We start from the raw sequence: 24,550 nt of genomic DNA on the forward strand, positions 1-24,550 counted from the left end.
AGAGAGGGGCTGCTAAAGCCAGGAAAGGCAGGCTTGAATGCTTCCTCCTCAACCACAAATTATGCTCACGGTCATATTTTCTGAGTGGAGAACATAGGAGGCAGAAGAATACAAATTCTACGCTCCTCAGCAGGAGGAGCATCAGTGTATTGGCCAGGAGGAGCATCAGTGTAACAATAGCGAACTTTCATTCGCTATTGTCATACAATGGGCGGGCTTGGGAGGGCGCAATGCTCTGCACCTCGGCCGGCCGCCACAGTGAAATGATTTGAAGTTCCTCAGGCGGCCCGGTGCCGATTGATCCACGGACCAGCACCGGTCCGCAGCCCGGGGGTTGGGGAACACTGCCTTAGGCCACCTTCCACAACCTAGTGCCCTTCAGATGTTTTGCACTAAAACTCCAACCATCCCAGACCACTGGCCAAGCTTGGAGAAGGTGGCCTTAGGTACTTCAGAAAGTATGGCACAAAACCACAGCCAAGAGAACTTCATTCCCATCTTGTTTCAGGAGAATGATGGGTATAGTCAGGCAGTCATTTCTCAGTGTCATGGAGAACTACAGGTGGATAGATGGATGTGCTAAATTAGGATCAACTTGAGCTAAGCAGATGGAGTGAGAAACTTAGTGACTTGATGGACATAGGATGAAGTCTTTTCCCTTGGTGCTGAACATAGAGAGGGACACAGCCACTACTGCAGTGGGTCAATAGATACAATCAGGATCAGATTTGGAAAGGCATTGTTTTTCCAATAATGTTTATACATATGGTTCAAGTGCATTTCACAGTCTATGACCAGGCTTTACAATATACTCCTGCACAGCACTGAAGTTTTCCCCTCGAGCCTAAAAAATAATAATAATACACAATCATTATATCTAAAGCTAACAGAGAACTGTGATGGCTCACAAACTTAAAGGTAGGGAGTTTCTGGTGCTTGACAAAGAAAGAAAGACACAGGGAGAACTCAGGCACCTCAGGGGGTGCCAGAAATCATTTAGAGAGCAACCCACAGCTATGATTTCCAGATCAAAAGTAGGGAATATTCAAAAACTGTGGTGCCACCCTGCTATGGAGCTGCACTGTTTTAAATAAGGGAAACCAATTGTATAGCTTTGTTGCCTTGAAATGAAGGCATGAAAAAATGTCAGCCCCAGCCACATGGGTGCAGCCAGTCATCTGGTTGTGTTATTGCCCTTTCAGATTGGCTTTCAGCTGCCTGGGAGGGTTGCTTCACTTTAAAAAAAAAAGGTGGCTTATTAGCATTTTAAATAAATAAAAATGAGAAATGGTGAAATGCAAAGAAAAAGCTACTGGTAACTTACGTACGTTATGGTAAAATCAGTAGGAACTCATGCCCTCCAAGTCTCCCGATTTCCCAGGGACAGTCCCAGAATTACGAAAGCAATTCCAGCTTCAGATTTGAGCCTGGAATGTCCTTCTTTCCCCTGTCAGTGCTGCTGCTGCCAAACTCAGGGGGGAGGATGAGCTGGCACTTGTCTCCCCCTCCCCCCCCAAAAAAATGCTTTTTGCATCCGTGTCTAATCTTGCCCCCTTTCTGATATTTAGATGTTTCTGATGTTCCTGTTTTCATCTGAGGAATATTGGAAGGTATGGTAACTAATTATGCACATGAAACATATGACATTCACCATAGATCATTTTCTGTTGTGTGAAGTGGCCTTGCAGGACAAGCCATTGTAACAATAAAATATCTGAAAATCTGCTCCTGCGTTGTATATCAGACAGGTCAAGAGCCAGCTACAGCTGGACACAATCAGACCCCTTTCCATTCAGACCCCTTTCCATTCCTTAAAATTGGAAGGAGTCTTCTTCTTCATCACCTCCTCGTCGTCGTCTTTTTCACTTGTTAAAAATGGGCCATACATCCACCTGCTGGCACAGCAAACTCAAAACGTTTGCCAGCTCCTGCAGAGCAATCGGTGATTAGTTTCCATTAGTTGAGATGCTCTCCAAGGAGAATTATCTCCATCGGCAACTGTTCTACAATGCTGTAGGGAGCAAAAGCCCTTGAAAGCCCGGTCGTTGGTAGAAAGTGAAGATTCTAACATGACGAGAGATGTTTTAAAGAGTAACTGAGAAAGGTAGAAAATGGCAAAGAATATAGCTAGGAATAGTCTCCATCATGTTGAAGTAAGTCCCAGTCAAACTAAACGTTCTTGTTTTGCAGTTTTAGCCATTTCTGCACTGAAGGTACCCTAGCAAGGCCATTCCAAGGAAAGCTCATGCTACCCTTTTGATATTTCTCAAGGAAGTGGAGTCTCATAGCTGGGTCTTGTAATTATTGATTATGTTTGTATCACTTGTCTTATAAGTCAGAGAATGCAGAGGGTTATGCACTTTAAAATCATTACATACTCATTTTTTTTACACAGATTCTCTGTCTCCCATGAGTGCAGGCAGATCATTCAAGGCTCAAAAATAAACCACACATTTCAAAAGTTTGCAAAGAGAATAGAGCTTACCCTGAAACTGACTTCCATTAGAGAAAATCTTCTGCCCATAACAAATATTGTCTGCAGCCCCACATTAGAACTGACCTTCAGTGGCACTATTGAGCATAAAAAGAGGGAAATGGGGGGGGGGAGAGACATTTTCTCAAGGAAAAAACATTGAAACATCTAATGAAAACCCAGCCTTTTCTGCACTTGAAGCAGTTGTGCTGAACATATGAGGGGGACAGCATTGAAATGTCTTAATTTTTTTTTAATGCACAGTGTCTGCATCACCACGCAAGCATGTGGTATACCAGAGAGGAGCTTGCAGCAGTTTTGCACCCCACCTCTCTGGGAGCCTCCAAGGTCAACACAGTCTGGCTAAGCCGAAGTCTAGCATACAGTGTGGTGTGGTGTTGTGTTGTGTTGTGTTGTGCAAACTAGCCCAGACCACTGCCTACCTACTGTTGTGGACTCATGTTAGCAGCCCATGTGACCGTAATAAAAAATAATGCTTTTTTTATACCTAAACTGCAAAAAGCCTGGCCAATTTTGCCCCAAATAAGCAGCAACCACAACACCATTCAGTGAAACTGCTTACGTTCTTCTCATATACCAAATATTGTTGCTCTGTAAAAGTAAAGGTAAAGGGATCCCTGACCATTAGGTCCAGTCGTGGCCGACTCTGGGGTTGCAGCACTCATCTCGCTTTACTGGCTGAGGGAGCCGGCGTACAGCTTCCGGGTCATGTGGCCAGCATGACTAAGCCGCTTCTGGCGAACCAGAGGAGCACACGGAAACGCTGTTTACCTTCCCGCCGGAGCAGTACCTATTTATCTACTTGCACTTTGACGTGCTTTTGAACTGCTAGGTTGGCAGGAGCAGGGACCAAGCAACGGGAGCTCACCCTGTCATGGGGATTCGAACCGCCAACCTTCTGATCGGCATGTCCTAGGCTCTGTGGTTTAACCCACAGTGCCACCCGCGTCCCATTGTTGCTCTGTAGGTTTTACTAAATAATTGTTGGGTATGAATACATCAGGTGCATCCCGTTGTTTCCCATATACAAAAACCTACTATTTAACATTACTTCCCTTTCTTCTTTGCTTCCTTTCACACTTCCTTCCCACTGTGTTGAGTTTTGTATCAGAAACCATTCATGCTGCCTTCCATGCAATGGCTGTAGCTGCAGTGTATGAGAACTTGGTGCTGTGTAAAACAGAATATCAAGAGAGAGAGAAAATGGCAAAGAACATCAGAGCCACTTATTTTGTGACTCCACCACCACCTTAAAACAGTATGCTTAAAGGATCTCTGATTGCTGTTTTTTGTTTTAATGTTTGGACAAGTTAGTTGTGAAGCTGCTACTCAATATTCTGGAGGAAAACACTGCAAAACCTCCCTAAACTGCTTAATGCACCACTAAATCACCATTGAAAAGAGGAACATAAATCTATTCAGCTGTAGTTTAAAGCTATTATTTCCTATCTTATCATTCTTGAATCTGCCTGCTCAGCCTCTTGCTGGGGTTCGTTTCCAACTTTTTCCCTGGCAGGTTTCCTCTTCCCTTAGGCAAAAACATGTACCTTGTGACACCTTCCCAATCGTTTCATTACCATGTGTTACTTCTATCTAGAGTTTTGCTTTCGAATAGTTTAACTGAATCTACCAAGGGGGGGGGGAGGAGTTACTTGAGGGAGCACCCATTGAGCAACTGTCTTTTCCCCACAAAACAGGCAGCAGCAGATACATAAGCCATTGCATTTTTTAGGGTTACCAACTGATCAAGAAAAGAATTACCTATTTGTATGCCCTCAGCTTAACATCTTGATCAGCGGAAACCACCAGTTAAGCCTTTCACAGCTCAGAAATAAACATCACTCCTTGCTAATGCCTGCAATCAAATCACTGTCATAATGGTATGTTTTAACAGTAGCCATAGGGGCTACTTTCTTTTCCATCAGATTCACCTTTGGACCTCTCCCTAAAGCAGTATTGCATCAGGAGCTGCCTGGCATATAATAAGCAGCCTCACGCCATTGCTTTGAAAGCAGCTGCAGAGCCACAGGTTGTGTGTGTGGATCTGCTCTAAGAGAGCTTCTGTTCTGAAACTGAACCTAGGATTGAAGCTTGACAGTGCAGTGCTGTGCATGTTTACTGAGAATTAGTAAGGGAACTACTCCCCAGGAAGTGTGCATAGGATTGCTGCCTTCCTTGCCCAAACCAATAAGGAAGAGGGATTCTGTTTCTTGGGCTGCTGTCGAGAAGAGGATGTCAGTAGGCAACGCTTTCCCTTCCGCTACAGCACCCACCCAATTCCGGCCTGTTATGCAGCCATCAGTGGCACTGCCGTCTTATTCTTTGCTGAACCTTGGTGGTCTAAGTTGGCGAGGATTTGTCAGTTGCCTGCACAGGGCACTAGGCATATTAAAAACTGTTAAGATGCCAAATGACCTGAAAGATTAGACCCAAGAAACTGCCTACTAGGTTTCAAAGGGTTATGATGACTCTTGCAAATTTTACTTCGCATCAGTTCCCTGTCTCACAAATGCAAATTGACGACACAGTGAGGCAGAAATCTTCATTATTCAGCACAACAGCCTCGTCCTGTGCAAGTAGATATAATGCAGCTTATATTTTATCTGGGGAATCAAAGATGAAAATTCAGGAATGCTGTTTACACAGAGTTACTTAAGCAGGGAAGGTTACAGTCAATTCACGTGTGTTGTTGGTATCCTGCTTCCCCAGGTTACAAGAAATATTGAGTTGCAGTCATTCCCTCTGGGCCACCCTTTCACTTCTGCTTCCTCACATTCATTCTTTTATTCCAGAATTTGAGGGGGTCATTGAGAAAGTGCCTTATGGTGGGCCTTACCCTATGTCAATAGGCCCCTCCAAAATGGATCTCATAGAATTGTAGAGTGGGAAAGGATCCCTGATTATCATCTAGTCCAACCCCCTGCAATGCAGAAATATGCAGCTTTCTCTTACGAGGATCGAACCTGCAACCTTGGTGTTGCCGTCACCACACTCTGAGCTATCCACTCCCACAGGGGATGAGCCCTGGCAAGTTTTATATGGTGGTAGCAGTAGCAATCTGATTACCACTGAATGACTGGGGACCACCATCTTTATTTCCCACAGTGCTCCTAATGTACTATCACTCCGAGACATTGTAGGAAATTAAAATAGTGGGGCCCAGGCCCAGGGAAGGTGTGAGTGCTGAGACTTCTGGCACCCTCACAGCTGCCTGGGGGCATTGTGTGCTCATGCAGCCCAGTTCGTTTGTTCAATCATTGTTTGTTCATCACACTTTTCCACAGATAGCTTGCAACACAGTGTGCAATAAATCTAGCAGTGCTATGCACATTTAACTGTTAAATTTGCTGTGTGCCAACTGGTCCCCAGTGGTCCCCATTGTCAAGGAAATCATAGGACAAATGCTGTGACTGGGGAAGGTTGATAGCTCATTGGCAGAACATCTGCTTCACATGCATAAGGTCCTAGGTTCAATCCTCAGCATCTCCAGGCAGGTCCAAAACACTAGAAGATTGCTGCCAGCCACTGTAGTCTGGAGTGGGGAACCTGTGGCCTTCCATATCTTGTTGAACTCCTGCTCCCTACCTAGTTTTGCTTGTCATCAGGTATGATGGAAACTGTATGTATGGAAGTCCAGCATAGGTTCTCCGCCTCTGGTGTAGACAACACTGAGCTAGTTGGGCCAATGGCCTGACTTAGTATAAGGCAGCATTCTACGTTTCTGTATTCCTGTTGGAGCATAACATACATTGCGTACCATTCTCTGGTAGTAGCATGAATCAATACAATGTAAATGCTAATGTGCACCTCCCTGGGTGCGTATGAACAGGAATTATTTGCATATGTATAAGCTCCCCGTCCCTCCTCCCCGTATTGTGCAGATATCCTGGATTCAATCCTCTCTCCTCTGTTCTTTCCCTCTCCCTTCTGAACCAGATGATAAATGATAATTGAACACAATCCAGTTGGGGGTGCTTGTGCATTGAGCAGCACTAGGTCCTCCTTTGCACTCATGTTTCTCCTGTTTGTGTAGTACAGAATGCTAAGTATGTGCAGTGCCGTGGCTGGCCAGGTTTTTTGGCCCCGGGTGCAATTGGGGCTCCTAGCCTGTGTGTGTGTACGTGGAGGGGGATGCCAAACTGGGTCTTTGATCCGGGTGAAATAAAGCCTAGTTTTGCCCCTGGCATGTGAGAACCCTCGTTTCATTTGAGAACATAAACCAGCCTTCACCAGCCTGCTGCCCTCCAGTTGTTTTGGACTACAGCTCCCATCAGCCCTGTGGCTTCTGCTTCTTCTGTGAAGACTGTTTTGGGTAGGGGGGGGTAGCTAGAAAGTGAGCGTAGGAGAACCAGGGGGAGAGAGTATCTCCAAAGAAGAGAAGAAAGTTAATTTTTGTCACCAAATGGATTTTATCTCCTTAGTGTTATTCTTTTCTTTCCCCCTAGTAATTAATTTCCTCTATGAACATGCCATGGAACCAGCTGAAAATAACATTTGTCCTTTGCAGACACATCATTCATCTGTGGCATATTTGACAACTGCAAATATTCCAGCTTTCCATTTTCGTTGGCTTTATTAGCAAAGACAAAGTACAAAATATGCAGCCTCTCCTCTGAAGAAACTGACACTTGCAATTTTTTATGTTATGGATCAAAATAAATCCATTTCATTCCAGTTTAGCTATCAACATGTAGGAAATCACTGGGGCTGAAAAAATACAAGCTCTAGAGGATGTGGAGATGCACAAGAGAATTTCAGAAGGAAAGCTGGAAAGTTACCTGGTGAGATGAGAAGGGTGTTTTCTAGGGAATATTATCCTTCCGTGGAAAGTAAAACGCTGGCCCATTGGGGGCTATTTAATGTTTTCTTCATCAATTACCAGGAGTCCACAACTTGGGAATGGGAGGCTCAGTGAGTGATTTATGTTGCAAATTAGAACTGTCAGTCTCAACCTTGAGGAAGAAGGGCTGCTTTCAAAGTTCAGATCAATACGTCAGCATCTGAAAAGATCTTCTTCTGTCAAGAGTGGGGATGAAAGGCTGCCAGGCAGCTTCAGATCCTGCAATGTTTGTCAAAAATGCTCTGATCTGAGCTGTTTAATTAAAGGTCTCATGCTGAAAGGTGCTGGAGGAGCCCCACGCTCACCATAGTCGTCAGAGATGCTTACACCTGCCTCTCCGACTGAAAAGAGTAGGGAAGGGTTCCCCAAACTTGGGACTCCAGATGTTTTTTGGACTACATTTCCCATCACCACTGACCACTGGTCTTGCCAGCTACGGATGATGGGAGTTGTAGTCCAAAATCAGCTGCAGACCCAAGTTTGGGAAACACTGGAGTAGGGCTTTGGTGGATCTCAGGGCTTAGACAAGTTGCTTCCATTAGAGTGGAAGCTGCTAAGGTGCTTGGGAGAGAAGACACCCAACACTCAAAAGGACTAGACCATGGTGAATGATGCCAGGCTGTGAGAAACTGTTTGGGAGGGATTGTCTCATTTTACCGTTCTTCTTCACTCCAGACACTGAGCCAGATTCAGCAAACCTGGTGTGCTAGCAAAAGCCAACACAAGGACTCCTACTACCACAATGGGGCTTCCCTCCTTTCCTCCCCCAACATGCCCCCCCCTTCCCGAGGGAACAATCAGAACAACACAGAGTAGAGGAGAGGGCGGTGGTTCTGTCAGACCAGCAGAAATGCTTGCGCTGATGAAAACATTCTCCTTAGTGCTACGTTGAATTCCTCCTTATCTTCATAAGTAACATGAGCTGCATACTGGTGAGGCAGGGAAGTGGGGAGAAGCAGCGGAAGGCAGACGTCCCCGAGGCAGTTCAGTAATCACGGGCGGAGGTGGTTAGCTGCAAAACATGCTAAGGCAAATGCAGCACTGGCTTTTAATCATCATTTGTTCAGCCCAGCCGCACCAGACAGCTCATGGGGATATGTCAGCAGCATGGGCACCCCAGCAACAATTTAAGTACCAACCAGGCATGTGCACAGATCCCTGCCCAAGAAGTGTGCAAAAGCACAGAGTCAGGCAACGCTAAATTCTCAAAACACAGTTTTTAATGTAGTTTGCTTGTACAGTTTTCTGGTTTTGTGTAAATCTTGATGGATCAAAGGAATATATATTTATGGCTCCATTCAGGAGAACGCTGGAAATAGCTATATGAGCGCAGCTGGAAAAGAAATGAAAGCATTTGAGAAGTAGTGGGCATGGAAAGAGGAGTGGCTGAAAGTGGCAGCAGATCCACCCACTCAAAAGCACAGGGGGTGTGGGGATCTATGACCCTGGGTAGAGTGGTTTAGAGCTCTGTTTACCCTATAATCCCCATACTGCCATGTAAACTCAAATTCACAGTGGAACAGCCTCAAGATTGGTGCTGTTGGAGGGCAATTAAATGGGAATGCAAACACACAGTAAATTCCATTTGTGGAAAAGTCCTTGGTATCCTGCCCACCTAGCAGTTCGAAAGCACTCCTAAGTGCAAGTAGATAAATAGGTACCGCTTTATAGCGGGAAGGTAAACGGCGTTTCCGTGTGCTGCGCTGGTGCCGGCTCGCCAGAGCAGCTTCGTCACGCTGGCCACGTGACCCGGAAGTGTCTCCGGACAGCGCTGGCCCCTGGCCTCTTAAGTGAGATGGGCGCACAACTCTAGAGTCGGACACGACTGGCCCGTACAGGCAGGGGTACCTTTACCTCGGTATCACAACCTGACACTGGACACTGGGTAGTGTGCCTGATTGTTTGGAGAAGCTGTTATTGCCAACTTTTAATAAAGAGCCAGCATCTGTGAACACGAGCAAAAAGCTATATGGAGCTAAAAAGGTAAAGGACCCCTGACAGTTAAGTCCAGTCGCAAATGACTCTGGGGTTACAGCGCTCATCTTGCTTTACTGGCCGAGGGAGCCGGCATTTGTCCGCAGACAGCTTCTGAGTCATGTGGCCAGCATGATTAAGCTGCTACAACGCACGGAAACACCGTTTACCTTCACTTTGACGTGCTTTCAAACTGTTAGGTTGGCAGGAGTGGGACCGAGCAACGGGAACTCACCCCGTCACAGGGATTTGAACCGCCGACCTTCCGATCTGCAATGCTCAGTGTTTTAGACCACAGCACCACCCGCGTCCCATATATGGAGCTACATTACACTAAATACTAGGGGTGTGCATGGGCCTTGGTTAAAGCTCTTAGAAAGCAACAGAGTGAGTTTGCCTGCCCAGCTTTGCCCTGGTGACTTGTGTAGGAGCGGAACTTGTGTGTCGCCAAACGTCTTGATGTTCTGGGTGGATCTGCAGCAGGCAGCTCATAAAGACTGCATCCCTCCCTCCCCTCCCTCTCTCTATCTCTTGATACTGTTTTTCAGTATCTTTTCCAGCTGCACCCAGAGGATTCTTATTGTTATCGTTGGAAAACCAAGAGCTCTATTAATCTTTTATTTCCTTAATGGAGCTTCCCAGTAGACAGATGTGAGCCCAGCACATCATCAGGACGGCTGCACAACAGCCTTGCCTTTCACTGGCTGACTTCAAGCCGGTGCACCTCCATTAGCAAAATTATCTCATTAAACCCGCAAAGAAGCAGAAGAATCTGCCCTCTCTCTCTCTCCAAATACTTTATTGCTATTAGCACTCTTTGCTATTAGTGCTCTTGAGCATTGCCTGCAAAAGTGCTGCAGAGGGGTCAGCTGTGCAACAAGAATGCAGAAAGCATGGGCAGCAGGAGAATAGCTGGAAGTCAGGCTAATTTAAGGGAAAGAAACTATTTAAGCAGCTGCAGTTTCATGAACTAAATTAGAGAGGGGTCACAGTGGATGGCCTTGAAGAGATCTCCTGAACTTGTAAATAACAGGAATCTTTTTTTCCTTTAAGCACCATGATAGGAATCTAATTTTGCTCATCATATTCATTCACTCATATATATATATATATATGAGAGTGTTTTAGACCACTATTGCTTTCAATATTAAAGGAATTCCCAGAGGAACTAAAGCCACTGCACAGCAAGCATGTGAGGTTCCGATGAGCTTCTGCAGATGGAACAAAATTGCTTATTTTATACCTTTTTTGCAGGAAATATAAGATGGCATACAAATGGCTCTCAGTTCCAAGCATCTTAGTTCCAAGCAGCAGCCAGACCCAGACTTGGCTTAGCTGCTTCAAGTTTGCTACGTTTTGTGCCTCCAGACCATGTTCTGCTGCAGCAGTGGCACTGTACTGGCATTGCAAGTAGACTGACTGCAAGTAGACACGGGATGTTGCCCTGAGCAGAGTAGCTGATTGGCATAATATGCCGGTCACAGCCAGCATCACCAAATGTGGCATTGCAGTGTTTTGCAAAGCATAGAAGCAGTCAGGGCTGGGTAGGACCTGCAGCAAATTCATTTTAAAAAACACTGACCACCACAGAGCCAGTGACAAGAGAACGGCATTCCACAATGAATACATGGAAGTACTCGTATACCAGGACATTGCAAAGGACAGGACAGCATAGCAGGAGGGGCTTGACTCATCCTAGGCTAGAAGCAGATTCCAGAAGGGCTGACTTTCATTTTTGCCTCCAGTTTCCATCTCTGAGTACCAACGAGCTCCAGCTGAGAACAGGAGGAGTTGTTGCTTTTCTTTGATGTGCCAAAATAACTAAAGCCATCACTGGCCCCACCTATCCAATGCAGTACAACTAGCTGCATCAGCACAAGGAAAACCTGTTACTTTTGTTCCTAAGAACTGTGAAATTGGGATGTGATTAATCAGAAATGCCAGGTGGTATTTTACTTAAGATGCATAAGAGTGTTTCTTCTTCCTATCCCTAGAACATTATCACTTTATAAAATATATTTATGACCTTTACTACAGATCAGACCCCACACTTCCAAATCCCAAGCCAAATCCCTCTGACAAACATCCTTTGCAGGGTCAGGCAAGTTATATGTGATACACCTGTCCTGGGAGCTTGTTACTCATGCTTTAAAAAACAAATATTAACTCATACTTCCTTTTCTGTTTCCAGTGAAAAAGCATGGACAGTGGGATATGTAGATCTGTAAACACTAGGTGTTATCACCATGGAGGAAATTGGGAGCCCCCCTTCTATTTCTGACAGAACATGAGAAGGACAAATTGTTCACCTCTCTCCTTCTCCCCCCCCCAAAAAAAAACCAGTTTCTTTGACGCTACCCCCCCCCCTAGTCAACTGATTTTTGTTTTTCACACATCCTGTGTTCAGTCACAACTTGAGAAACTGAAGTACTACAGGCAAATAAAAAAATCAGTTCATATCTAACTGGCACTGTAGTCAACAAGAAATTCTTAATCTTTAGGGAGTCTCATTTTATTTCTCTTTTAACAGGTGGTGGATGCACTTCAGTGGGGAAATAAGAATATTTGTGTGCATTATCTTAGCTTATCTTAACAGTGGAACCTTAGTAGTGAAGGTTTGCTTCTAACTATATGCTCTTTACCTTTTATCCATGACTTGATATATAAGTGTACATATATTTAGTCAGCATCTGCCTCCAAGATAGCATCTGAAATGTGCTAAGCTATCTGGCTCACCAGCATTAAAATACTTCCCTTGGGCAATTTAATTCTGTCTGGAACCAAGAAATCGGCATATTAAGAGTAGAGTATGAGACTCTGCAGTCAAATAAAGCAATCAGTGGCAGTGATCTGGCCCAAGTGAGGGCCCTCGCTTAGCCACAGCTTGTCTGCAAACTTATGCAGATACAGTATAAGATAAGGAGGAAGAGTAGCTGCCTTTCTCGTATTCTATCTTGTATTCTAGCAGGTAAGAAAGTTTGCATATAGTTTGTTTGAAATAATGCTATATGCAGTTCTTCCATATTGTGTTACATCAGGGTTTGCACTTACCAGTTAGTTAACCACAGGCTACTGTTACCTCATAACCAGCACTGAACACTACATTAGGAAAAAATTTCTGACAGAGCAGTTCAACAGTGGAAGGGACTACCTCAGCAGGTGGTGAACTCTCTTTCATTGGAGGTTTTTAGAGGTTCTCCAGCTGCAATGAATGGATGACCTTTGGGTTCCTTTCCAACTCTACATTTCTACCATTCTACCATTCTACCGGCCCAGGGAGCCAAGGAGATGGCATGTGGGAGAGAGATAATAATTTTCAACATCTGCAAGGGGTGGATTGTAATGCAGGAAGTGTTAGAATCTCCTTTCCATGACCACCACAAGCAGGATCTTCACAACTGCTTTAAGAATGAAATCATACCGGGACTTTCACCGGTCTCCCATGAAACATTTCGTTTGGTTCTCATGGTCTTGTGAAAATCCAGCACCCTTTGTCCTTCATTGTCAATGTAATGTCTGAGAGGTTTGTGGAATCAGGGAGGTGTGGTAGTCTCTTTGTGGGTGTCTTTTCCTGTGGTTGTTCTATATCTATATTGTGGTACTGTGCTGCCAGGAGCAGAGGCAGGTGCGGGCCTGGTGTCTTAAACTGTATTGTAAGGAAAGCAACCCATTGTCAGAGCTTAGGACAGGGGCTGACACTCAGCTGAACCCAGGAGTACTCCCAGAACAGGCCATCTTCACACTACCCAGATGCTTGCAGACATCTTTGTAACACTGAGTTGGTCTGCCAATGGACCTGGTACCTGAAGCTAGCTCCCTGTAGAGCACATCCTTGAAGGAATGCCACCCAAATGGCAGGTATAAGATTTAACTGGTAGCTTGGAGAAAATTACACAATCCTACCTGGTAAGCCACTGCCACTAACCACGTGCAGCTATATAATTTAAAACAGCTTCTCTGAGATGCTCGTAACATGTCCACCACAGGCACTTTGTCCCTAAAAAGAATGAGTTCTCGCAATCAAATCATAGGCTAAGGCTGCGTAGATGCACTGCCTTTAAAGCACAACTGAAGCACATTTTCCTCCTCAAATAATTCTGTAGTTTATCTCCCACAGGGTTAAAAACTCCCAGGAACCCTTAACAAACTTACAGTGCCCAGAATTCTTTGCAGGGAGGAATGTGCTTTAAAGATGTAGTGTGTGCTATACATCCCAGATCATGTAGGGCAGCTGCTCACACCTAGGTTTCCTCTTTAAAATGCCCATGGTCAATATGTGGACATCAGGGGTGGGACTAGTCCAGGCTTGTGTTGGGAAAAGTAAAGCCCTAATCCTTCTTACAATTAAGCAGCGTATCAATTTTATTAAATGAATGAATGAATGTGTTAATGGCCTACAGAGATATAATACGTGAATATGGCTTATGGATGTCTGCAGTGTGGGCATGTAGAAGCTGAAGACTGCTCAAAAGCAGAGGCTGCCTTCTGCTGAAATCTGTGTCATGGTTTGCTTATGCTTTGGGTGTGCTTCTTATTTTGCTGAATATCCCATTTGTGGCCTCAGCACAATGGGTGATGTTATTCATTAACTTGTTTCTCTTGCAACTGAAATTTTAAGAGAATAACATGAAAGACACTTCCGCTTTGTTAAGCATTTTCTTCTCCTTAATCGTGTAGAGATTTCCCATGAATAATGTGAGCTATAATTATTACCTGCAGGTTGGCAGAGCCTTGGCGAGCTGTTCCTAAAAAGGAATCTTATGTTTTTTCCATTGAATTTCAGATGACCAAGAGCAAAATTATAACCACCTGATATTAGGCACTACAAACCAGACACCTTCCAATGGTAAGATAATAAACAAGAGAAGATCAAAGTTACTGGTGCTGTAACTTTACTCTTTCTACTGGCATGGAAGTCAAACAAATATCAATAGAGTATTTCATGAGCTGGACGCTCACATGAAAAATATTTATTCTATTGATCATATTGTATTAGGGCCATATTGCTTAACAATGGTCCAGTCTCTCTTATGCAGAAAGGAGAGCATTGTGTTATGTTTCCTGATGTCTAGAAACACAAATGCCTCTCTTTCTTCCTCAGTTGCTGCTGTCAAAGATTGCTTTGATTTGTAGTGTCTTGGGCGTCAAAAGATGCACAGCAAGAGCAAAACCTGCTTGCCCAGATAGGAAAGAAATTTGCTTTGAAGCCATATAATCCACACATGCCAGTGCTCTGCTGATGTTTCAGCGCTCATCATCAATTGTGTTATTTCACTTTATTTACAGCTTTTACAACGTAATCAAAGACAATTTCAGTGCTGTCAGCCAGCTTCTTGGGACACAGAGCCTAAAGGTGGGCAGACAGCTTAGCTGCCTCTGCACAGTAGCCATGCTGTCACAAATACACATCAGTTGTGCATGTTGTTTCTTTTAACAAGGTCACCATCCCTTTTCTTTCCAATATTTGGCCGTGCATGCTTTCTGACTCCAGAATGCCAAGTCCTCCCAGTACTTCACTTCCAGGTAACAGCTGTGACCAGCAAACCCATATTCAGTAAGTTGCCATAGTAATTGTGTGGGTTAATTTTTTTTAAAAAAGCAAAAAGCAAATTGCATGTGTGGGACCTCCAATCTGGATGGGAGCCAGAGCAGGGTGCACAGCATTAAAGCCCCCTTACCCCGTGCCGGGGTCCCAATCTGTATTAGACCTCCTGTACTTCCATTTTCCTTCTAAAAGCAACACATGCTTTTGTTAATTGCACCAGGGTTGGCATGTCTAGTTTGGCCCTTAGTTGACTTCTTATATAAGGAGGGTCAAGAGATTATTTTTGTTTAATTCTGCTTTTCTAACATAAAGAGCTCAAATCTCTTGAGTCTTTGTATTTTCTTTCCTCTGATGTTTCCTATACAATGCAAGATTGCTTCTCTACCTTGGACCTCTTTCACCACCAGTTCATTTCATCCAGTCTTCAGCTGGTTGCCCACTGAGCTTTTGCAGCTTATTGCTCTTAGGTTTCCTGTGGTGTCTGTTTATAGAGATGGAATGGTGTTTTTGACTATTTCCAACAAATAAAGAATAAAATCATCCACAAAGTCAGAGCACATATCCCCAGACTTTTCTGCTGGCTCCCAGGCAATTTTGTTTTCCTTCACTTCAACAGCATATCAAGCACTCTCTGCCAAAATATTTTGGCCTCAGTGTGCCTGTTACCTGCACCTAGTAGTTCTCTCCCTTGATTATTTGGCGTGTCCCCCCCACCCCGTTCTTTTGCCACCTTTTCCTTGGTGCCACAAGAGTCACTTTTGCCTTTGCGTGATTTAGGTCTGCAAAAGCACTAATATGCAGTTGTCAATATTAGCTTTTCAGCTTTGTGCAAATACCGCATGAAGACATCTCTATATATTGTTTTCTAGGCATGGCGCCTCCAAGTTGTTCTTTCCCTAGGGCTGTCATTTATAAACTAGGTTTGCCGCTGCATCGTTCCTAGTGAAGAACTCTTGCATACATGAAAGCTGTGCTGCATTTTAAACTGGGGCCTCCATAGCACAATCACTTGCGAGAACAAACAGCCTTGAAAAGGTTACCTAGGCACTCTGCTAAATTATCTATTTTATTGCTCAGTGTTGGTAATTGTCATTCAACAACTAAAATAACAAGTCCTTCTCACTAACACACTAACCCCAATTTTTGTCCTTTCCATTAACCTGAACAAGAGAAGAAATGCCAGCCATAAAACTGTTACGTTATGTCTCTCAGCAAGGCCAAATATTTATGCTATATCAGAAGTAAATTTGGACAAGAGAAAAGCTAAGTTTAAGCATCCTTTTTCAAAAAAATGAAGTCAGGTTCAAAAAGACACCTTCCATTGTTGCACAAACACAGAACAGAGGAAATGTAATAAATAAGTGCAAGGATGGGTCAGACACAGAGAAGGTAGTTTTTGCAGCCGATAATCCACAGTGAGGAATAAAGGTTCTATTCAAAGTTGGGTGGCATGTTAATTATGGCACCTGCTCAATGGACAGCAGTGGCTCATGTGGCAGGAGAGAGGCAGAAGTTAGTGGCATCCCCACCACAGCAGTGAGCCAATCAGAAAAAGGATGAGATGGGGGAAGTAGCAGCAAGTCAGGAGAACTGTAGATTGCTGGCAGAGGTCTGTAGGTACACTCACACATCAGTGACACCCTCAAAGTCCCCTGATCTCACCACTCACCCCATCCTTGTCCTGATGAGTGTAGCACTACTGTCTCCAAGATGATGCTGTTGCCTACACACACACACACACACACACACACATGAGTCACTGCCAACATTGGACCATGCAGTGGACCAAGTTTAGACCACCTCAGATTCAAATTAGGTCTGGGTTTTTTCATGCTCATGCATCACTTTAAAACACAGCTTAAACAAAATTTGTCCAAATTCCTAGTCTTCCATTCATGTTTCAAATGTGAAATTTTATTCCAGAATTCAAAATACAACAGGCCATTTATAAAAGATTGTCAAATACTAAATGCCATTGCATGTCAAATGCCAAATACAGCCAAATATTATTACTATAATATGCCCAATAAAACAATGCCAAATTCTGAATATCAGTGCGTGCTAGCTGTAAAATATTTGTTAAATATCAACTGTTTTATATCAGACATTGAAATAAAATATAATCAGATTCAGGGTGACCTTGGCCCAGTCTCTATGTCTCAGCCTACTTCACAGGATTATGTAAGAATTAAGTGGGTGAAAGACCCAACCATGCTTCTTGCTACCTTGATTTCCTTGCAGAAAAGCTAGGATATACATTTTCAACAATTATTCAGATAGTTTTATGTAAACCACAGTTTTAAACAGAAATACAAAACATCTCAGTTTAGTGGGGAAGATACCAGGTGAGTTGTGTGCCTACTCAGTTTGCTGATCAGGCACTGGTTCAGTTTCAGGGCTACTGCTCTTCCTTTTTATGGTTCCTTGTCTAAACCTGAGTTGGACTGGACAGACCTTCAAATGGAGGACACCTTCAAATAAGAACACTGTCCTCTGGCACCCCTTTCAAAATAGAGGACTATCTTTGAAGGAGGTTCTGCATCCTTGACCCAAAGAGTATGGAGGCTGAGAACAGTGTCTAAAAGAAGACTGCAAGAGTGAGGCCAGGAAGCTCCCACCGAAGCAACCAATGACACCAGTATTCTGAAGTGTGACAGAACTGGTATCACAATGTACTTTTGCTGCATTGTGATGCATTTGCACTCAGGATTTAGAATCTTTGTTCAAACTATTTCCTTCTCATGAGCTAGTATTCTAGTGTTTTTGTCCATTCGTTCTAGTGATTCATCACAGCCTGTGGAATTTTTGTTTGCTTGCAAATAATGCATTCATTTGGATTACCCTTCCTACAGGCCATAGTTCATGATGAGATTTTTGTATTGATGAGTGTTTGCTGGAGGTGAGCAAGTGAGGCATCATCGTACAAACATATTGAATCTAGGTTGTCAGATTAAGATTTCAGGCATGTCCCCACAATCTGAGGATGGTGGGGCAACTGAGTCATATAGCGTGGGCTCAGGTAGTGATTGGTTCAACTAAGGCAGGTTTTTCCAGCACAACAACACCTATTAGTATGCAGGGAGCATTCTATCTGCTCAAGTAAAACCCTATTGCAAATATTCGCATGAGCTAAAACCGAAAGCAAAGTCAAACAGAAATGGGTTCTTTGGGGCCTTTCTGTGAATACCCTCCTCATACCTTGCTTGTCTCCACAACCACAAATCAGTCTCTGAATAAATTCATAGCAAGATCTAGAACACTTTAAATGGCCTCCCCAAAGGCATTAAGGAAACGCACAGTAGAATACCATGCCATTTCAGGAAAACCATTTGGAGCACAGCTTTGAATAGTTCACTAAGGTCCGATCCACATACTTTAATGGTCAAAGAAAATAATGTTAGAGACTATCCAGAAACAGACAATACAGAAAAATTATATTGGCCTCATCTAGAAATCAATGATTTCTTAATAAATTTTGTTGCTGTAGTTTATTACCCACCCTCCACCTTTAAATACATTAAAAGTTGTTTAAAGTAAGTTCCAATCACAAAAATAGGATTGCTGCTAAAAATATGCATGTCAAATTTAAAAAGCCACAATAAAGAGGTGTGTCTTCAGCATATGATGAAACTACATAATGGAGATACTAGATGCATATGCATCTGTATTATATGGGAATTTGATCAGAAGCTTGAAGAGCTTCTACAGAGGAGATAAATGGAAATCATGTTACCATAGCATCCCATCTTCCAGCTCAGCCATCAGTAGCCCCAACCTGAGGCTCTGGAACAGAATAATGTACACCAACCTAAATTATGACAGACTCCTGGAGTTAGGAGAAGAAGACAAAGAAGAAGAAGAAGAAGAAGAAGAAGAAGAAGAAGAAGAAGAAGAAGAAGAAGAAGAAGAAGAAGAAGAGGAGGAGGAGGAGGAGGAAGAAGAAGAAGAAGAAGAAGAATACGCTATCCATCTGGCTGGGTTTCCCCAGCCACTCTGGGCAGCTTCCAACACATATAACTTTGTAAATCTGTTAGAGCAGTGGTTCCCAATTAGGGTTCCGGGGACCCCTAGGGATTCGCGGAACACACCCCGGCGGTCCGTGGCACCATCCCCTGCCAGTGACCCACTTATCTTGTTAGGTGCACAGTGAAAGTCACAATGATGATACATGGATCACCCAGCCTCTGCTTGAGACCAGGGCCTGCTTGCTGGCAGGGGGAAAACTTATGAAAGAGTTGCTGGATGGCAAATGAGCTGGGATCAGGCTAAAACCTATGATACAGTTTATTGGGGTTCTTACGATTGGAAGCGGGGGGGGGGGAGAGAGAGAGAGAGAGAAAGAGAGAGAATGGCTTTCAAAATGGGGTGGATTTACGTGTTTTTAATTTTTTTAAATGTGAGGGATCCCTTCCCCTTGCTCTCTACTTTTTAACTGAAAAGAACTAATTGCTTTCAAGAAGTATCACATTTAGAGGACTTTCTCACTGCTTGTAGGTAGGGTTTTCAGTGAATCTTGCCTTAGGAGTTTGGGATTCATGTCTCATCTTGGAAGTCCAACAATTGCTTATTATTATTATTCAGTTGTAGTGGAGCAATGGAGACAAGTTTTTCCTACTGTCTGGGGATAAGCAATTTGTAGTAATATCACAAATTTTATGGTCTGTTTTTTAGTATACCACAAATCCTTTGCTTCTTAGGGGACCCCATATTTTCTTCAAAAAATTGCTTTGCACAGGTAACTACCATAGAGTTATCAGCATTTTCAAAAAATAGGGGGCCCATGGCTTGGCTTTTGAAAAATACGGGGTCCTCAGTAATTAGTTAATTGGGAACCAGTCTGTTAGAACATCATGGTCTCCCAGATTTTACAAATCCTCTGCTGTTTGGAAGGTTGCTTGAAAGACTTCTGCTTACGTACCTTCTTCACCTTTACTGCTGTATTCAATTGCTTAAGAAGATCTTCATACAGAAATGCAGTCTTACTAGGTTCAAAATGATGGAGAAGCCTATCTTTAGCCCTACAGTCTAACGTGAAGAAATTCCTAGCAGTAATCAGCAACCGTGTTCCAGAACTCTTGCACTGTTGAACATTATCCCACGGAAGGTGAAAGTGTGGACCAATCTTTCCACACTCCATGCAACAATACTGACTATAATTTGGGTATATTAGGTGAAGCTTTGCAGGGGTAATATACCACCTACTGAGAACTTTGCACTGTGCTTTCTTTATTTGTGTGTTTGATTGATAAGGTTGCAAAAGAGGTCCAGATACAATGCCAATCATCTCCTTCCAAAGAATCACTTAAGTCATTCTCTGTGTCTGCACATAAGATGGGTTGTCATCCCAAAATGGTTTGCTGAGCACTGGATTTTATGAGGACCAATATGGAAAAGTTTGTATTTAATTATGCTGCCCTTGATTTAAACGGGTTTTAACCAATTGCTCAAGCTGATTAATTAGTTAATGTTTGGTGAACTTCTATTATAATTTAGCCTAAAGAACAGTTTCCATTCAAAAAGGCAACGTGGTACACTTTGCCACAATGCTTTGCAAATAACTATGAGGCTACTCTGGATCCTGGCAGGATTTGTGTGTGCACACACAGGCATAAGAAGCCTTAACTGTACAAGCCTATATATACATGCTTATTTGGCAGCTCCCAGGTAAGTGAGCCAGTCTTAGCCTGGAAGCTAATTTCAGTGGTGGGGAACCTGTGGCCTTCCAGTTGTTGTTGGACTCCAACTTCCAGCAGCCAGTATGCCCAGTGGTCAGACATGATGGGAGTCATGGCCTAGCAGTGCCTGGATGGCCACAGGAGGGCCTGGTGCTAAAGGAAGTAGACCACATGCTCCCAGAGCATTTATGCTATGCCTGGAAATAGAAACAAGCAGTGATAATGTCTTTAGGCAGTATTCAGAATCCAACGCTTCAAGCAGGTCCTCCACCTTTTACATAGGACGAGAAAAGTCTGACTGCTGAGATTTGATTGCACTCAATTTTGTTTGAATGTCTGATGAGAGATGATTGTTAATTAACAAGGGATTCTATTTAATCTGTTCTATACAGCTGCTGTTACCCTAATTATAATTAGGTCATCCTGGTTTGATCCTGCCTGCCAAGGGGCGAGTGTTTGTGGAAGCAGGAGCAATCACCTGAGGCAGCGCACTTAGCTTCTGAGAGAGAAGCAGCAGCGGCACACTTTCAAAAGATGCGTGAGGCCAAAGGGGGCATGACAGCAGGCTTGTGACTGCAGACATAGTGGTGTTGTGTGCTTGAGTGAAAATTAACATTTAATTTAAGACAAAGAGTGCACAGCTGTTGAGAGCACAAATGATCTCCTAAGCATTTATCAGAGACAAATATCAAAGAAAACTGTCTACATTTGCTAGGAGGGGGTGTTTGAGTGAACAGATATGTGCATTGTTACTCCAATGAGAGTAACCGTAAGAAGCAAACATACTTTTTGCAGCCACTCCTTACACTGCCTTTTTCTGTGTTTCAACTTATGCCAACATAGTAGTGCGCCATGGATGTGTGGTGTGGCAGAGCCATGGTGTTCTCCTCCTGACACGAAGGCACTGGGGCAGACAGGGGAGGTTGTGAGATTGGGGCTGTGCAAATATCATTACCCCCACATCTTGCCACTTGCCCCAGCACCATTCAGGTACGTTTCAGTAGTGTCACTGTCAGGAGGACTGATCTGCAGCTCTGCCCCACCACACTAGCCGCTACTGCCAACGTTGGTTCAGTGTAATGTGCACACACATTGATTGGAATCCCATGTTCCCACCCTTTGCTCTTCACCTTACATGACTGCAAGGAGGATATCAGAACATATTTCCATAGTTTATCTTGAAACCAAAAGAGCCCCTCCCTCGGTATCAACCACCCTGGGCCTTATAATGGGCATAGGAGACCTTGTTGGGGGTGCCACCACTGGGAACTGTTTGGTTGGTGTTGACTTGTGACAAGGGCCTCCTCAGTAGTGGAACGTTCTCCCTGGCGAGGTGCATCTCTCTCCCTCATTGTTAACATTCAGACAGAATGCAAAAAAAAAATGCTGTTTACCAGGCATTTGATTGCTACATTATACTGTTCCTGGCAATGTTGAAATTCTTCAGTTGTGAGGATATTTGATTGTTCTAATTTATTTCTGTTTTGTAGCTTTCTACCCGAGGGATCCTTTGGGATAGAAGTTTAATTAATAAATAAATTAGTCAAAAGCCCTAAACTGTGCTTAATCTTAACTATGGCATAGGGCAACATGTCTATTTCAGACATTACAGTTTGAAATTAGTTTGCTTCCATAATAAGCTATAGTTAAGCCATTACTACAGTTTGTCTATGTTTGTGTTGATGCAAAATACAGGAGAATTTCTGGATGCCAAGATCCAAGTTTGGGGCAAAATACTCCTTGGTGAGAGGACCCCAGCAGATACTTAAAGTCAGAAAATATGCAGCAAAGTAAATCATAGAAGTATAGGCTGTTAGACCTTTAAAACATACCCTTCTTAGAGTTTCAAAAATGTCCCCTTTAAAAGTTTCTTTCCAAAGTTTCCTTCATGCCTCAGCATTTCATTTTCATTTCACTTTTAATTTGTATACCACCTTTCTATTTTCCTATATGCAAGGCAGTTTAGAAGCTGAAGAAACAACAAAATGTACACCTTTTAACAATCTAATCCAATGCAAAAGTCGTAATAAAAACATAACTTTATAATAAGCAACTTATATCAAATAAAGTAATATTCAACAATCCATTAGAATAATACAGAATAATATTAAATACCAGCAAATAAAAATTAAACAGAAATTCACTCTTTAATAATTACAATAATTTCTAAACTATAATCAATAATAACAACAGCCAGTCACAGTGCATAAAATAACACAATACAAATGGAGAAGCAAAGACGCACAACTTATAGAATTATTATTATTATTATTATTATTATTATTATTATTATTATTATTATTATTATATTATTAATATCCCTCAACTCCTCTCCCAACTGATTCTGGTGTTCCTAAAGTCATGGTCTGGAAAAGGCTCCTAGGCCTGGAGGGTGGGGCAAGGCAGGTGGGAAAAGCCATTGCCTGATGGACAGCAGGAAGTCCCTCCCCTCACAGTCCTTCCTTTACAGCTCCCTTATGAAGACTCCTAGGCCTGGAGGGTGGGGCAAGGCAGGTGGGAAAAGCCATTGCCAGATGGACAGCAGCTAGTCTCCCTCCCCTCACTGTTTCCAGCATTGGAAAAGACCACACAGGGTAAGTTGAAAAATGTTTGTCTTACAAACTCTCCAAAGGGCAGATTCACGTGCTTCAGGAAAGTTGCACAAGCAAGTAAAACTTGGCTTAGTTACAAAATGGTGAAAGTTATAGGAACTCAAGAGCAGTTGGTGAGAGCCACTAGCTCAGTCCTCTCCTCATGCTGAATTTCTCAGGTAGAGTGGAGGATACAATACCTTTGGTTACCTGTTGCCTCCCAAGGTAAAGGGAAGTGACACTTTGGACATAGCAATAAACTGGTTAGTTTTAAAATTCAAGTTTCCACTCTCTTCCTCACAGCCATACCAAGAGAAGGGGAAGGTTGTTGGGAGCTGATAAGTCCAGGCATGTTAAGGAAAAAGGCAGGGAACTGGCTTGCTTTGTTTTTTTCATATGGAAGAGTATCCAGACTTGTATCTCTCTTCCCCCCCCCCCCCCATGCATATGGTAATTGTTCCAGTGGAATAACTGTCTAACTGCAGTATTAGAAGTATTTCAATTTAGGTCCTTCCCAGAAGGTAAGAAAACGATTCCTCATTTCATAACATGCCCTGCAGCAATTTGTTACAAATGCGCCTGTTTTTGTTTAAGATGCCATTTGCTTAGAAATGCTTGAAAATCAGTATCATCAGAGGAAGTGTACAGTATATCTCATGCCTCTGCAAGCAGTTATGAAAGGAAATGACAAAATTGCATGATTCTAATTTACAGTGAATGAATAAAAGAAGCAGAGCATTTCCCCCTGAAACGTTCAGGTGGTACTGAAAAAGTCAAAAGGGAAAGAAATGCCTCACCAAACCCATGCAAATTTATATAGCAGTTTCTCTTTAGAGGTGTCTATAATACTTCAGTTGAGGGTGAAGCTGAACTCTCACATTAGAGACTTCTATCAAGTAATCCTGCCTGCATACTAAATTTGGCATTTCAATGCCTGCGAGGGTGAGGGAACCTGAAGTGTGATGAGTCATGTCACACATTTTTGTTTACTGGACATTATGGGAGAGAGCAAGGAGAAAGATGTGCTATTGGATTGGCCACCTTCCACTAAATTACATTTTTTGACATGGTAGAATCACCACCAAGTGATTCGTGCTGGGCATCATTTTCATGTGGTAAATAAATCCCATGGATTGGCTGTGCCTTCAGAATAAATGTTTGTTGAGGGCAAATGGCACTTCATCATGCAAATTTTAACACACTGTTAGGAATGAAAGATCTGGGCTGTAGAAGAACATGTGTTCCATTTGTTTCCTTTTTGTGTGTGTGCAAGGAGAGTAAAGGTAATGTTAAAGATTTATAGGTGCTAGAATTTAATTAAGGTTTATGGGTGTCAAAGCTAATTTCCTTGGAGGAACCAACCAGACTCAAGTGTCCATTTGGGCTAGTAAGGCGTGTGATAGACCCACTTATAAGCCTCTGTTATTAGCA

The 24,550-nt window shown here is 43.1% G+C and overlaps 1 protein-coding gene and 1 long non-coding RNA gene across 8 annotated transcripts in view; both read left to right on the plus strand.

The window, feature by feature from the left end:
* Positions 1–3,690, plus strand: part of LOC309361070 — a 53,376-nt gene extending 49,686 nt beyond the window's left edge. The window contains exons 2-3 of the long non-coding RNA XR_014164343.1: positions 1,569–1,610; positions 3,606–3,690. This is a non-coding gene — a long non-coding RNA (uncharacterized lncRNA). The remainder of the gene's footprint in view (positions 1–1,568; positions 1,611–3,605) is intronic.
* Positions 1–24,550, plus strand: part of SHISA6 (shisa family member 6) — a 254,044-nt gene that overhangs the window by 211,657 nt on the left and 17,837 nt on the right. For 5 of the 7 annotated variants that reach the window (XM_081895248.1, XM_081895242.1, XM_081895243.1 and 2 more), the window contains exon 5: positions 14,092–14,154. The exons of the other annotated variants lie outside the window; for them this stretch is intronic. In XM_081895248.1, coding sequence (XP_081751374.1) covers positions 14,092–14,154 — 63 coding nt within the window. The remainder of the gene's footprint in view (positions 1–14,091; positions 14,155–24,550) is intronic. 7 annotated transcript variants of the gene reach the window in all.

Source organism: Podarcis melisellensis, assembly GCF_964234715.1.
Source record: "Podarcis melisellensis genome assembly, chromosome: 2".
In the NCBI taxonomy this organism is placed as follows: domain Eukaryota; kingdom Metazoa; phylum Chordata; class Lepidosauria; order Squamata; family Lacertidae; genus Podarcis; species Podarcis melisellensis.